The sequence below is a fragment of the Zalophus californianus genome, chromosome 15 (assembly GCF_009762305.2).
Source record: "Zalophus californianus isolate mZalCal1 chromosome 15, mZalCal1.pri.v2, whole genome shotgun sequence".
Lineage (NCBI taxonomy): Eukaryota > Metazoa > Chordata > Mammalia > Carnivora > Otariidae > Zalophus > Zalophus californianus.
The window spans coordinates 53,011,574-53,028,621 of NC_045609.1; the positions used below are offsets into that span (position 1 = coordinate 53,011,574).

The 17,048-nt window shown below is 36.6% G+C and overlaps 1 protein-coding gene across 3 annotated transcripts in view; it reads left to right on the forward strand.

Annotated features, from left to right (window-relative positions):
- Positions 1-17,048, forward strand: part of BTAF1 (B-TFIID TATA-box binding protein associated factor 1) — a 104,425-nt gene that overhangs the window by 57,952 nt on the left and 29,425 nt on the right. For all 3 annotated transcript variants that reach the window (XM_027596213.2, XM_027596214.2, XM_027596215.1), the window contains 6 exons: positions 5,979-6,405; positions 7,565-7,755; positions 9,479-9,632; positions 9,713-9,822; positions 11,294-11,495; positions 12,512-12,660. In XM_027596213.2, the coding sequence (XP_027452014.1) occupies positions 5,979-6,405; positions 7,565-7,755; positions 9,479-9,632; positions 9,713-9,822; positions 11,294-11,495; positions 12,512-12,660 (1,233 nt within the window). The remainder of the gene's footprint in view (positions 1-5,978; positions 6,406-7,564; positions 7,756-9,478; positions 9,633-9,712; positions 9,823-11,293; positions 11,496-12,511; positions 12,661-17,048) is intronic.

The following is a 17,048-nucleotide window of genomic DNA, read 5'->3' on the forward strand; positions in this document are numbered from 1 at the left end:
TCATGTGTTTTTTAGATTACACATGTAAGTGAAATCATAAGATATTTGTCTTTCTCTGATGTATTTCACTTGGCAGAATGCCCTCCAGGCCGATCCATGTTGTCATAGATGGAAAATTTCATTCTCTTTTATGGCTAAGGTAGTATTCCATTGTGGATATATACTGCATCTTCCTTATTCATCCATCCATGAACACTTAGATTGTTTCTGTATCTTGGCTGTTGTGAATGATGCTGTAGTGAACAGAGGGGTGCATATATCTTTTCAAGTTAGTGTTTTCATTTTCTTCAGATAAATATCCAGAAGTGGCACTGCTGGGTAATATGGTAGTTCTATTTTTAGTTTTTTGAGGAACCTCCATACTGTTTTCCATAGTGGCTGCATTTATATTCCCACTAACAGTGCACAAGGGTTCCCTTTTTTCCACATCCTTGACAACACTTGTTATTTCTTGTCTTCTTGATAAGCCATTCCGGTAGGTAGTGAAATGTTATCTCATTGTGGTTTTATTTGCATTTCCCTGATGTGAGTGGGATTATAGAGCATCTTTTCATGTACCTATTGGCCATCTGTATGTCTTCTCTGGAAAAATATCTGTTCAGATCATCTGCCCATTTTTTAATCAGATTGTTTTTGTTGAGTTATATGAGTTCTTTATATATTTTTCATATTAATTCCTTATCAAATATATGATTTGCAAATATCTTCTCCCATTCAGTAGGCTTCCCTTTCATTTTGTTGGTGGTTTTCTTCCTGTGCAGAAGCTTTTTAGTTTTTTTTATTTTTTAAAGGTTTTATTTATTTATCTGAGAGAGAGAGAGAGGGAGAGAGAAAGAAGGAGCAGGGGGAGGGGCAGAGGGAGAGGGAGAAGCAGATTCCCCAATGAGCAGGGAGCCTGACATGGGGCTCAATCCCATGATTCCAGCCGAAGGCAGACGATTAACTGAGCCACCCTGGCCTCCCTCCCCTCTTTAAAAGATTTTATTTATTTGAGACTGAGGGGGGAGGGGCAGAGGGAGAGGGAGAAGCAGACTCCCTGCTGAGGCTGCCAAGGCTCCATCCCAGGACCCTAGGATCATGACCTGAGCCAAAGGCAGACATTTAACTGAACCATCCAGGCGCCCCTGCTTTACTAAGGCCCTTGACCAGGTTGTGGCAATGAGGTTTGAATAAGAAAAGCTTGAAGAAGGGGTCATTCGATAGCTTTACTTTTATTTAAAGATTTTATTTTTTTATTTTAAAGAGAGAGCGTGCGTGAGCATGCGTGCGTGTGTTTGAGTAGGGGGAGGGGCAAAGGGTTTGTAAAGACCTTTAGTTCCGCTCTGAAGGCATCCCTCCCCTGCCTAAAAACATTATTTTTGTTTTCCTTGATTTTAGTTTTTTTCCTTTCTTTCTTTTCACACCTTCTCTAAATTCCTCATCTCTTTTCATTATTTCTCAATAATGGATATAGTCCCACTTGGTCTGGTGTTTTTTTGGGGTGGTTTTTTTGTTTTTTGTTTTTTGTTTTTTTTGCTTTTTTATGGAAATGTTTTCCTTTTAAAGCTATCAGGGGCACCTGGGTGTCTCAGTCGGTTAGGTGTCCAACTCTTGATTTCAGCTAAGGTCATGATCTTGGGGTCGTGGGATCACAGCCCCACTTCGGGCTCTGTGCTCAGTACGGAGTTTGCTTTTCCCTCTCCCTCTGCCCCCTCCCCCCCACTCACACATGCTCTCTCTCTCTCGTTAAAGTAAAAAACTAAATAAAATCTTTAAATAAATGTAAAGCTATCAAATGACTTCAGGCTTTTCTTATTCAAACCTCTTACTCTTCAGTGAAACTACTGTTCTGTTTTATGGACTTAATTAGTCCAGTGGTTTTGACCTAGTACATCAGAATCTCAGGAAGAAAGTATTGAGGGAAGGGCTATTTATTTTACTTTAAAGTTTTTATTTTATGCCTGCATACAAGAGTACATACTGTAAAATTCCATCTATATGATGTTCTAAAAGGCAAAATTAACCTAGAAAGATAGAAATAGGAAAACTGGTTGGTTCTTAAGCAGGTTGGGGGAGGGGTTGACTAAAAAGGGGCAAAACTTTCTAGGGAATTAAAATGTTCTGTATTTTGATGGGAGTGGTAGTTACATGGGTGTATCAACAAATTTTATACTTTTGATCTCTGTAAATTATGTGCAGATCATTCTATGTAAATTATATCTGACCTAAAAGTACTGGCAAAGAAAAATACGAGTCTTGGCTCACTTAAAAAAAAAAAGTTTTAATTTTAATTCCAGTTAACATACAGTGTTATATTAGTTTCAGGTTTACAATATAGTGATTGAGCAATTCTGTGCATCACCCAGTGTTCATCATGACAAGTGCACTCCTTAATCCCCATCACCTATTTCACCCACCTCCCCACCCAGCAAGGGCAATTTTCAAATATTTATTTATTTATTTATTTAGGGCAATTTTAAAAGGTTAGTCTTAGTCTTGGCTTAGAGCAGCTATTTCATTAATCTTTCCATTGACTCCCTATTTTTCTCTTACCTGCCAAATATAAACATTTCCCTAAGATCTTTCTTTGTCACCATTCTCACAATTTAGTTCTTACCCTTGTTCCATGCTTTCTTCTCTTGATCTCTTGAAGTTCTTCTATTAGGGATTTTTAGGTGGATAGCTCACTGTCACTTCAGCTTAACACAACCAAAACTGGAATTTTTTTTAACAGTAAAATGCCTTTTTCAGTTTGCCTTTTACAGTTGTAAATCTTGCTACCATTTCCTTTAAGAAAGCTTCATATGTTTATCTTTTCTCGGTTTTCATTGCCACAACCTGGTCAAGGGCCTTAGTACTTGATGACTAGGTTCTGACTCATCTCTAAGGCTGCAGGCGGTCTCTGGTCCATTTCATCTTCCATGTTGTGCCAGACTTGTAAAGCCCTTTAGTTCCACTCTGAAGGCATCCCTCCCCTGCTTAAAAACATTATTTTTGTTTTCCTTGATTTTAGTTTTTTCCTTTCTTTCTTTTCACACCTTCTCTAAATTTGTCATCTCTTTTCTTTTCATTATTTCTCAAACTTCCTCCCCTTCAGCATAGTTAGCTTTTTTCCTTGCAGAAGTGTACCATGCTCACTCACTTCCTGTGCCTCACTCATTCTCAATTCTGAGTCTGAGCTCCTGTTTCTTTTGTCAGGAATTCCCTGCCCTCAACCCTCTGTGTTTATCCCAGGTTTATCTCTTAACGTTCCTCCATCTGCACCCTATACTCAGGCCATGATCAGCTGTTCTCAGTTCCCTGGACAATGCCTCACTTTCCACTTACCACCTCACTTCATTTGCCAAGATGTCCTTACAACTCCAGACTTAACCCATTCTTTAAGAACCCCATCACAAGGGGTGCCTCAGTGGCTCACTTGGTTGAGCATCCAACTCTTGGTTTTGGCTCAGGTCATGATCTCAGGGTTGTGAGATCAAGCCCCATGCCCAGCTCCATGCTCAGCACAGTTTGCTCGAGCTACTTTCCCTCTCCCTCTGCCCCCTCCCCCTGCTAGCGCATGCGCACTCTCTCCCTCAAATAAAATCTTCAAGAAAAATAAAAATCACAAGTGTTAACTTCATCTGGCAAGGCTCCACTAATCTTATCCCCTGAGAAGAGTTAAGCAACCCATGTGTCCCACAGTAACTTGCACTTACCTCAGTTATATGTTACATTGTCTTGTTTACTTATATATCTTTCTCTACATTTTTTGAGTGTATGAAGACATTGGGTCTTACTCATCTTTTAGTATTTTTCAGTAGATTCTTGTTGAATGAGTGAACGAATTAATTTGGGGTGATTGGAAAGCTTTTCCTTAGCTTAGAATCATTGAAAATTGACAGAAGCATAGTATATTTAGGACAGTCAAACTTTTATCAGTGAAGTCCTGTTTCTGATAAATCTTATGCAGAACTCAAATAAAATGAAGTGGAAAGTATAAGCTGGTATGTGATTGTGTTTCTTTGTAGTGAGCAAATGGACAAGGTCAAGTAGATATAGCTCAATTTAAAGAGTTTCGTATTTTATAATCATAAAAGGAGATCTTAATTGTGTGCCTGTTTTGTTTTTCATAATAAGAGGCCAGTATTATCAGTCTTGTCCATAATAGAATTATTTGTAAGTCTGAAAAATTTAGGTTCTCCATTTAAGGGAAAAAAAAAAGGGTTCTTCAGTGTTACAGGCTTCTCTGACTAATATTCATCAGACTGGATCTATTTATAAGAGCCTCTAAATGATTACAGTTACCTGTCAAACAAGAAGACTATTTTTGTTATGTAAGCCATCACACAATCTTTAGATGGTAATTAAAAAAACATGCTCACACAAAAACTTGTACATAAATCTTCACAGAATCATTATTCAGTATAGTAACTAAAGGGTGGAATGATCTTCAAATAATGAATGGATAAATACAATGTGGTATATATCCATATAGTGTGGGATATTTGGCAAGAAAAGGGAAAGAAGTACCACATTTGGGACACCTGGATGGCTCAGTCGGTTAAGCATCTGCCTTCACCTCAGGTCACGATCCCAGGGTCCCACATCAGGCTCCTTGCTCAGCAGAGAGCCTGCTTCTCCCTCTGCTTGCCGTTACCCCTGCTTGTGCTCTCTCTCTCTCTTGCTCATTTACTCGCTCTCGCTCTTGCTCTGAGAAATAAAATCTTAAAAAAACGCTATAAAAAAAAGAAATACCACATTCATCACTACAACACTGATGAACCTTGAAAGCATGCTAAATGAAAGAAACCAGTCACAGGAGATTACATACTGTATTATGTATTAGTCCATTCGTATGAAATGTCCAGAATAGGCAAATCTATAAAGATAGAAAAATATGTAAGTGGTTGCATAGGGCTGGAAAGAAATGAGGAATGATTGCTAATAGGTATGAATTTTTTATTGGGGATGATGAAAATGTTCTAAAATTGTGATGGTTGTACAAATCTGTGAATAGAATAAAAATCATTGAATTGTACACTTTAATGTGTATATTATATATGTAAATTATATCTCAAAATTGTTAAAGATGTATTAAACAGTCATTTAATGTGGCTTGTAAAGTTGTCTGATGTCACAGGGTATTCATGACTATTGCACCAGTTTCTTTCCCTTTTTTATGCCCCCCCCCCCAACCCCTGGGCATTTTCACGAGAAGGGAGGTCAAAGAAAGAATGAAAATAATCCAGTTGGGCGCCTGGGTGGTTCAGTTGGTTAAGCGACTGCCTTCAGCTCAGGTCATGATCCTGGAGTCCGGGGATCGAGTCCCATATCGGGCTCCCTGCTCAGCGGGGAGTCTGCTTCTCCCTCTGACCCTCTTCCCTCTTGTGCTCTCTGTCTCTCATTCTCTCTCAAATAAATAAATAAAATCTTTAAAAAAAGAAAAAAAAAGAAAATAATCCAGTTAACAACACTTAGCCACTTAGCAATAGCTGCCCCAAAAGTTTTTAAATTGGGAAGAATATTTTTCCCTGAAAGGAGGTTTGTGAGATTTGGTATTCCTTAATTTAGTTTATATTTGCTGATAGGTTTCTCATTTCACCAAACTACTGTGTTGGCATTCCATGTAATTTTCTCTTAAACTTATTAGATATATTTAAGGGATAGGTAATTTTGTTCATCTCAGTAGACTCTGTGTGTGTGTGTGTGTGTGTGTGTGTGTGTGTAGTTGACACACCAGTGTTACATTAGTTTCAGGTGTATGACATAGCATAGACAATGTAGTCAGTGGTATTGTGATGGTGTTGCATGAAGACTAAAAGAATACAGTGCTAATGTTAAGTCAGATTAAAGTTTAAAGCTGGGAGGTTTTAGACATTTATTTAGTTTACTGAATACTAAAATAATACTAGATATTGTGAAACTTAAAATTGAAACAAAGCTTGCTGTTGCCCTTTAGTTTACAGACTGTTTGGGATTGATGTCATTAATGATTTTTAATTTCTCTTTTTTAATAGGTCACTACTGTTTTTAATGAAGTCACATCATCTTTCGATTTAAATCCTCAAGTGTTACAGCAGTTAGATAGTAAACGACAGCAGGTCCACATGACAGTTACAGAGACCAACCAGGAGTGGCAAGTGCTGCAGTTGAGAGTGCATACTTTTGCTGCATGTGCAGTTGTGAGTTTGCAGCAGCTTCCAGAGAAATTAAATCCTATCATAAAGCCATTAATGGAGACAATTAAAAAAGAAGAGAATACACTAGTGCAAAACTATGCAGCTCAGTGCATAGCAAAACTACTTCAGCAGTGTACAACAAGGACACCCTGCCCCAATTCAAAAATTATTAAAAACCTCTGTAGCTCACTTTGTGTGGACCCTTATCTAACTCCTTGTGTCACATGTCCAGTACCAACACAAAGTGGCCAGGACAATTCTAAAGGTATATATCTAAACCTACATTTGGGGTAGAGAATTAACCATTTAAATTTGTTTTCATTTACTGTAGGCATCATTTAAACACAAATCCAGTTTGTTAGAGCTTTTTCCCATTTTGCATATATTGGTAATCAAATAACCCTCTAAACTCAAACTATTCATAAAAGACCTGATACTTCATATTAGATGACTGAAACCTTATATGATAAGACAGGTGTTAACCCTTCCCTCTCTTTCCAGACCATCATTATAAGGTTTTACTGTTTATTGGGCTAGAACACTTAATTGTATCAAATGTTGAATAAAAATTCTTCCTATAAAACTCTGGTTTCTCTAATTTAGTGCATGTCTTAACAAGTGAACTCGCCTTTAGCAAATAATGCGTAGCCATTCTGATTTCATCTGGAAAATAAGAATTGCTCTCTTCAGGCTGGTGTCAAGGACCAATGTTTCTTTACATGCCTTAGTCCTATATGATTTCTTTTGTTTCTTTGTAAGATTTTGGAAAAGCAGATTATTTAAAATGTAATAAATTTACAACTTTGGCACAGTTATAGGTCTTAAAAGTGAACAAACTGAAAGAGGAAGTGGCATTTTGAATACCCTTAAAACTATAATAGGGTCAAAAACTAATGATGTAATGTATGGTGATTAACATAACATTAAAAAATTAAAAAAAAAAACTATAATAGGGTAACAGCCTCCCTCCCCTCCCCCTGCTAACCCCTAGTGTTATTTGAGCCAGTAATATTTTGCAGTGGTCAATGTTTCTGAATTTATGGTGACTGTGGACATTTCTTTTAGAACTTGCTTGTAAGTTTTTATTGTTTCTTTTTATGCCTAGAAGCAGTCATTCATTTTTTAAAAATTAATATATACTTTCACTGAAGGCTCAAAATCATTCTTTCATGTCATATTTCTTGTTAACATGATTCTACAATTTTATATTAAGTATGGTCCTATGCAAATATCAAAACATTTAACTTAATGTTGTAAATTATTGACTGTTTTGTTACCATTTCATTAGCTAAAGAAAATGTCATCGGCTTATAAAAATTGAGGCTTAAAGACATAGTTTTAAAAATATGTTGTATGTCTTTTGGAGCAGGAAGCATTTGGTCACCTATATTTGCTAAAAAGTTATTTAACTTTTTTCCTTTTAGGATCCAACTCTGAAAAAGATGGGATGCACCATACAGTCACCAAACACAGAGGTATAATTACACTCTACAGGCATCAGAAAGCTGCTTTTGCTATCACAAGTAGGCGAGGTCCTACCCCTAAAGCAGTAAAAGCTCAAATAGCAGATCTTCCTGCAGGAAGTAGTGGAAATATCCTTGTTGAACTTGATGAGGTAAACAGTTGTTTTGGGTTTTTCTGATTACTCTGATTTTTAAACAGATACCTTACAGATTGAGAGCTAAATTGTCATATGAGCCTCTGTTATTTTATTTCGTTTTTTTAAAATTTATTTTATTTTAAGATTTTATTTATTTATTTGACACAGAGAGAGAGATAGCGAGAGCAGGAACACAAGTAGGGGGGGAACGGGAGAGGGAGAAGCAGGTTCCCGCCGAGCAGGGAGCCCAATGCGGGGCTCAATCCCAGGACGCTGGGATCATGACCTGAGCTGAAGACAGACGCTTAACGACTGAGCCACCCAGGCGCCCCGAGCCTCCATTACTACATTTTTATATTTTTAAGTGATAGAACTGGAATTAACCTTTTGTAGTACCCCCACAACATGATCCAGAAAAACTAAACTTCTTCAAATTTCTGTTGATACTCAATTTTTTTTTTTTTTTTAAGATTTTATTTATTTGAGATAGAATGAGAGAGAGAACACAAGCGGGGGGAAACAGCAGGTAGAGGAAGAAGCAGGCTCTCCACTGAGCAGGGAGCCCGATGGCAGGGGGGCCGATCCCAGAACTCCGGGATCATGACCTGAGCCGAAGGCAGACACCCAACCAACTGAGCCACTCAGGTGCCCCTGTTGATACTTATTTATAAGTGTCAAATAATTATCACCTGCTTGACTTTTAGTCAGCCTAGAATTTATTAAATGTGTGATATGAGGTAGGGATCTAAATTTATTTTTCCATATGAACAGCCAGTTATCCCACTATTGAATTCTTTCCTCCCTGATTTATAATGGCACTTCTGTTATATATCATGCTTCATATATGTGAGTATGTATTTGGGCTTTCTTTTCTGTTTCATTGGTGTACTAGTCTACAGTACAGTCTTCTTTAAGGACAATTAAAAAGTGTTTTTTGAAATGTTTATAGTCACAGTATTAATGGTGGAATGATGCTCTAGGTAGCTCCTTTGGTTGGCATGACATAGAAATTTACCTGAATTCACCAGTAAACTATCAATGCTAAAAGACATGGGTCTGATATATTACTGTAAAATATATATTTTAAGTTTCTTTTTTAAATAAAAATTTTACCTTCTTACCTGTATTTCTTTTAAAATATTCTGTGAATGAATGTTTTTTTCACTGATTCTATTCTTCCCATAATAGTTTTAATAAAAAATTTACTGTGATTTTGGTTATTTATATCTCTATGGTTTACATAATTCTTCCTTTACTTAAAAAATGATTGTAAAAATATATGCCTCTTTCTGGAGGGACGGTTTTTTTGTATTATAATGAAATTATTGCCAAGTAAGAGGTTATTACTCTTGTGATCCTTTAAGTGAATATAAATAAAAGGACAGATCATTTTATCTCCTTATCTTCTCCCTGGCTGGTAAGTTTCTTTGGGGCAGGGAGAAGGGAAAAAACCGTCACTTAGGACTCTCTCTAGAAACTGCATGTTCTTCTTTTCCTTATTTTTCAGCTCCAAAGAAGTATTTTACTTTGGCTGGAAAAACCTAGTTTGGGGTTTTATGCCCATGTAAATTTAATTATTAAAAGACGTTTATAGTGATAAAAGTGTTTATAGTTGCTTAATTGGTTAATGGTAACACCATGAATTCTTAGATGGTGACTTTTAAATTCTCTTAATAAAATTTCAAATCCATTATACTTTTTTAAGAACTCTGCTTTATCAACTAACATTTCATTTTAGGCCCAGAAACCCTATCTGGTACAGCGAAGAGGAGCTGAATTTGCCTTGACGACTATAGTGAAGCATTTTGGTGGTGAAATGGCAGTGAAGTTGCCACATCTCTGGGATGCTATGGTTGGTCCATTGAGGAATACAATCGACATAAATAATTTTGGTGTGTACATATTTTTCTGAGTAGGACATTGAAAAGTTATTTGCAAGGTGATACACACTTAAATCAATATATTTTAATAGATGGAAAGTCCCTCTTGGAAAAGGGAGATGGTCCTGCCCAAGAATTGGTGAATTCTCTGCAAGTTTTTGAAACAGCAGCAGCCTCAATGGATTCTGAGCTTCATCCCTTGGTAACTAACTAATGCAAGTGTAGTTTTCTTCTAATAAAACAAATGGTTTTATTAAAAAGTCTTAAGGCTTAAAATGTGTAACTTTGATGTCATCCCTAGTAATTGCATTTTCTTTTATGTGGTATAACTAGATTCCTTCTTTATTGACAGCAATTTTTTGTGGGCTTTGAGGCAGAGTTTGGTGCATGAATGTTAGAAAACTCACTTTGGGAGCTTAAAATATGGAGCAGTGGGGATAGGGCTCTGATGACACAGAAGCCAGGTGTAAACGGAAAATTACAGCCCTATTAATTTATGCCATATTTAGTAATACAGCTCCAAGAAAGGAAGAGCACAGTTAATAAAACTTCTTCCTAAGGTAAGTGTAAAGGTAGAGGAAGTTACCTGCCTGAGATGAAGCTAGTCAGTGGCAAAGAAAGAATACTGGTTTGTGTTTTTTTCACTATTAACTAATTTCCAAAAAAAAAAGAATTGTGACAGAGGGAGGAGTAAAATAGACTAGAGAATTAAATATCTGGTTTTTCCATAGAAGAAAACAGTATTCTTTCCATATAACTATAGTAGGAACTGCAATTTACAGTGCTGTTACATGTGCTAGCTCCAATTCCCTATTGATATCTAACAGAAAAGGGTGAATCTAGGAGAAAGAGAAGAACCTTTTCTGTTTATATATAGTAATGAAGTTATATCTCTTTACTTGTTAAATTTCGCTGATTTATCATTAGTAGAGAAGGGCAGAATCCATCTGTATGCTCCCACCCTTCTGTGATCAGCTTAACATTCATCTGAGCTGTAAGGGTAGTCTGTTCAGCATGTACCTGACTCTCATTAAGATTAATCCTGGTATTCCCTGCAGCAGGCACTTATTAATGAGATATATCATGCCCTTGTGATCATAATGCCTGTGGTAAGCCAGGAGGTTAAAGTGGGAGATACCTACCAAAGGATGGTGCCTAGAACAAGATCAGGATCACTCAACCCAGGGAATAAAAAGTATGTATTTAGGGGTGCCAGCCTGGCTCAGTTAGTAGAATGTGACTCTTGATCTTGGGGTCGTGAGTTCAAGCCCCACATTGGGCATAGAGCTTACTTTGGAAAAAAAAAAATGTACCTAAACCTAAGCCAGAGCTACCAAACTGGGAGGAGACTGGTGATGTGTGGTGTCATTTCTCCAACCTTGGGAAAATCTTACAGGTACCTTTTAATGTGCACCCTGATGCCTTAAGAGAAAAGGAACAGAGGAGAAGTTATGCACCTTTTATTTTAAAAAGAGTTTCAGTACCTTAGTTTGGATTTAGATTCATTTTTTATTGAGGATATTTTGACAATAATGTTTGAAGTGATTGGAGATATTCTTGGATTTAGAGTCATTTAGAATATCAAGAACCTCTCAGTATGGGTTATAATAGTTATATTTACACAGTGGATCCCCTAATGAATATTCTGATTGTCTTGAACTTTTTGTTTTTAGTTGGTACAGCACTTGCCTCATCTTTATACGTGCCTTCAGTATCCCAGCACTGCAGTGAGGCACATGGCTGCTCGTTGTGTAGGCGTTATGAGCAAAATAGCTACCATGGAAACAATGAATATTTTTTTGGAGAAGGTTCTTCCGTGGCTGGGAGCAATTGATGACAATATCAAACAAGAGGGTGCAATTGAAGCACTTGCATGTATCCTTTTTTATTTTTACAAACTTTAGAAATGATTTTATTTAAGGATGACTAAAATAAAATTCATTAATTCATTTAAATGTTCATAAATAATCTTTCTTGTTCCAAAAAGAAAACTACTCTGTTATATTTTATTTTGAAGTATCTTTATATTACATTATAAATACATTACAAATATATTTACATTTTATTTTGAAAATTTTCATACAGAGTTTTAAGAATTACTATTTTAAGAGATCTTTTTTAATAGGCAGAAATAATTTTAGGTACTTTATGAAATATATTTCTAGTAACTGATTATTGGTTTATAATCAGTGTTGTATTAATACTAATCAGACACTGTGTATGTAGTCCGTATTTTATAAACATACTGTGTTTTCAAAGTTCATTATGTGGGTGGAAAATGACTAACTGTAATAAATAACTAGAAATAAATATACAGGCAAGCTTTTTACTATGGGTACAACGTCCATTGACATTCTTTAACTCGAAGTATCTGAAAGATATTTCTAAGAGCAAGAAATATGGATGGAGATCAAATCAGTAGAAACTCTGGTTCAGAAATGCTGAAGATTGCGGGAGGACTGAACTTATTGGGCCCTGCTCTGTCCAGTTTATGATGGTCAAGATCCTGGTTGGAAATTTGGAATTAATCTTTGAGTGACATTGAACTGTGCTCCCTTGCTTGCAATGTAACTCATTTTATTTTGGTATTGGAATTCTAGCAACTTGCAAGAATTTCTCTATGAGAAAAACCTGATTAAAACTTCCTCCAGCCTCTTTCAGGTGAAAAACCTAATTTTACGGTCTTAAGAGAAAATTACGTAATATTTGCAAAGGAGGAACGGTGCACAAGTGCTGTTACAATTGAATCATAGATCTTGAGAGACAGTCTATTCCCTCATGATATAGATGAGAAAATGGAGAATCATTTTAGAAGTTAAAATCTTGATATATCCGTTTGTGAAAACATTTACCTCAGAAAAGTTTGAAAATTTCCTTAATAACTTACTCAGGTGTAATGGAACAATTGGATGTTGGTATTGTTCCATATATTGTCCTTTTAGTTGTGCCTGTGTTGGGAAGAATGAGTGATCAGACAGACAGTGTAAGATTCATGGCTACACAGTGCTTTGCAACACTAATTAGACTCATGCCACTTGAGGTAAGTTGAAATACTTGGTTTACAGACTTAATATTTTCTCTAACTTCATCTGTAATAATTGTAACTCTTTTAAAACAATGTCAGGTTAAAAAAACCATTGTGAATATGTTTACAAGCATTAGGAATTTTATACTTCAATGGATATATATATATACACATATATATATTTATGTTTTTAACATAGGGTTTCAAGTAAACTATGGTTCCTAAAAAAATGATCATTTATTGATGCTATTCTAGAAACAGAATTGTTCCTAAGTATCCCTGGTAACATCTAGGTAAAGATTCTGTGCTGACGTTTACATGAAAGGTAAATTTGAGAGATGATAAAAGAAAGTGTAAAAAGCAAATGAGTATGGAGTATGCTTTCTCCATACTCTGTGGGAGTGGAGAAAGCACACTAGAAGGTTGGTTGGAGAATTTTGGAATGGCCAGTACAGGAAATAGAAGTGGCTTGAAGCAAGGGAAGGACCAGGACCCTTCGACCAAACTGCTTAAAATATTTTGATGGAATTTTTATAATTCAGGAAATAAGTAGATACACAGTTCATCCATGTTGTAGTATGTATCAGTACTTACCTTTTTTGGCCGAATAGTATTCCATTGTATGGATGTGCCACGTTTTGTTTATCCACTCACCAGTTGATGGACTTTTGGATTATCATCACCTTTTGACTATTACAAGTAATGCTACTATGAACATGCACTTACAAATCATTGTGTGGATATATGCTTTTATTTCTTTTGAGCAGGTATCTAGAAATGGAATAACTTGGGTCATATGGTCAAATTTTGAGAAATTGCCAGTTTTCCGAAGTAACTGTACATTTTAGATTCCTACCATAAAGTATGAGCATAAGTTGGATAGCCTCTATAAAAAAAAAGTTTGGCCATGTCTGCTGAAGTTGAAGATTCCCATCCCAATAACCCAGCAAATTCACCCTAGATATATAGCCTAGAGAAATTCATACACATGTACCAAGACATATCTTCAAGAATATTTATCATAGCGTTATTTATAGTAGTGTTAAGACCATTCAAATGTTCATCATTGGTGGAGTAGATATGTTAACTGGATGATAATGGTGATTATGATACTAGAAAAGAATGAACAAAATAGAAACACAACAATATTAATCTTTAAAATAAGATTCCATTTTTATGAAGTTCAAAAATAGGTAAAGGTACATGGGATGCATACTTAGGTGACAAAGGCATAAAGAAAAGTAAGAAAGAGGTTGCCATGGAAGTCGGTAAAGTGATTACCTCTTGGGGAAAGGAGAATGGGTTGTCACTGAGAAGGAGCATATGGGATCTTATAGGATTATGGCAGGGCTGTTTTTATTGATCTGGTAATGGTTATAAAGTTGTTTTATAAAACTGTACATTTATTTATAGATTTCTCTACATGGTTTATTCCACAATAAAAAGTATTAAAATAACTACCATGACAAAAAAAATACTAGACTATGGGCGCCTGGGGTGGCTCAGTCACGTAAGCATCTGCCTTCAGCTCAGGTCATGATCCTGGAGTCCCAGGATCAAGCCCCGTATTGGACTCCCTGTTGAGCTTCTCCCTCTGCCCTTCACCCCGCTCGTGCTCTCTCTCTCTCTTTCTCAAGTAAATAAATAAAATCCTAAAAAAAATTACTAGACTACTGTATTGAAAGGTCATTTCCAGAATAGTTTCCATACTCTGCTTTCTAGGTCTTATTTGTATTTTTTAAATTGTTAGTCCTTGCATCATTATTTGTAAACTAAATTGTTAGTTCCCTTTGGCCCTTTTCTACTTTGGAATCAATGAGTGCTAGGAAACCATCATGTTTCTTTGAGCAAAAGAGTAGATGCTGAAAACAGTATTTTAGGAAAATTAATCTAACAGCTGAAAGCAGTTTAATAGCTGTTTATGGATTAAAATGGAAGTACCCCAAAACAGAGCCCAATCCACTGTGAGGTGATAAAGTCTTTTTTAGATTTTGTTTTTAAGTAATCTCCATGCCCATCGTGGGGCTCAAACTTACAACCCTGAGATCAAGAGTCGCACATTCCTCCAACTGAGCCAGCCAGGTGCTGGAGCCTTTTATTTATTTATTTTTTTAAAGGGGAGACTAACAATATTTGATAGATTGGCAAAGTGAAGAGACTTTGACCTTTAGAAATTGAGAAAAGATTAGTAAAATTCTCTTTGATGTCAAAATTACAAGATTGTGATCTATATTTTACTTTTGGCTATGATAGAAAAACAGGGACCGGGGCACCTGATGGGCTCAATTGGTAGAGTATGCAGCTCTTATCTCAGGGTTGTAAGTTCAAGTCCCATGTTGGGTGTACAGATTACTTAAAAATAAGATCTTCAAAAGAAAAAAGAACAACCAGATTTATCTTCCCATCTTAACTAGAAGAGTACACAAAATGAATCATACAGTGGTTTTCAGATATTAAACAACAGGCAACACAGAATAGTGATTCATGAGAGAAGAGAAACAAATGAAGTGTCCTAGCTTGCTGCCTGGAGTGAGTTTCCAGGCCATAAGATAGGGAAGTGAAACCTAAACAGAGCCTCATAGTCTCACCAAGTTGAATGGTCATGAGTTCAGAATGTAGGTAGGACAGGATGGCTAGAATTTGCAAGGCAGATTATCCAAGAAGTAGTAACTGCATGAAAAAGAAACTCCAGAAGTCCACACCAGGGCTGAGCATTCATCTGGGCATATTTATGTTTGAGACTAGGAGAAAGGATGATTGAAAGGCATAGGTGGCTCATAAAGGGCCAGGAGTAGTTTGTGTTTCCACCAAGCTGAATCAGAAGACCTTCCACCATTTAGAGTATTAACTACAGTCCTTAGAAGTATATTGCCTGTGTAGTGGGATCAAATTAGCCCTTGGCAAAATCCTTATTTGAACCTACCTTAGCAAAGTTTTAAAATAAGCCTTAAAAGGGGGATTAAAATGATTTCAAGTAACTTAAACTGCATCCTAGAAAATAACTCTAAAATACTAAAACCAAAAAATCTAGCACCCAACAACGTAAATGATGTTTGGCATCCACCAAAATATGACCAGGTATGAAAATATATCCAGTAACCATCAGAAAAGTCAGTCAATAGAAACAGACCCTGAAATGATCCAGATAATAGAAATAGTAGATAAGGAGATTAAAATATACTGCATATGTTCAAGAAAGCAGAGGAAAGCATGAATGTAATGAGCAAAGTGGAAGATAAAAGAACAAATCAAATTGAACTTTTTGAGATGAAAAAATACAATTATAAATAAAAACACTGGATGGGATTAATAGCAGATTAGATACTACAAAAGAAAAGATTGCAGAGTTTGAAGACATAGCAGTAGAAACATGAAAATCATGCAAGTATATTCCTGTTCCACTCTTGATTTCCTCTATTACGTCTTCACAGGAAGAACATGTACTTTTCTGAAATATACACTGAGGAGGATTCAGGGAATATCAACCAGTGATTTTGACAAAAGCTCTAATTCCCTGCACTATTAGTAACTTTTGCTGATTTTATAGGAATTGGAATGAGGAAGATAACTCACAGGAAGGGTCCCTGGCACTGAATAACATTTATGACTCTTGGGCTTAGGGTTTCTTTGGTAGGAAATGGACCTCGTTATATGGCCTTATAGCTGGTTGTCACCTATTAAAAATTCCATGAAGAGAGACGTTTGAAAATTTTATTTCTATGTAAAGCATTGTGCAGAAAGGGCTTTTTGATGATTATCATTATGCTATTAGATGTGCAAAAGTGTTAGTTTCTATCTCACTAGATAGAGTTGTTAATTCCAAAACCTTTTGAAAATATTACAAGGAAGCTGTTTTTAAGACTCAGTGTACAGGGGCGCCTGGGTGGCTCAGTCGTTAAGTGTCTGCCTTCGGCTCAGGGCATGATCCCAGGGTCCTGGGATTGAGCCCCGCATCGGGCTCCCTGCTCCACAGGAAGCCTGCTTCTCCCTCTCCCACTACCCCTGCTTGTGTTCCCTCTCTTGCTCTCTCTCTGTCAAACAAATAAAATCTTAAAAAAAAAGTGTGCATACCTTATTCCTCCAATACCATTTCTCATGTTATATGAAATAAACATAGGCAGAGTAGCAGGCAGAGGGAGAGGGAGAAGCAGGCTCCCCGCTTAGCAGGGAGCCTGATGTGGGATTTGATCCCAGGACCCTGGGATCATGACCTGAGCCGAAGGCAGCCGCCTAACCAGCTGAGCCACCCAGGTGCCCCTGAAATATATATTTTAATTGACTTTAATTGAAATTCTGTTTCCAGAATTTTACATTTCTTCCCCCCCCCCCCCGAATTTTACATTTCTTAACTTTAGAGACACCACAGGGCAGTAGTTCTCAAACTTTTTGGTCTGAGGATCTCA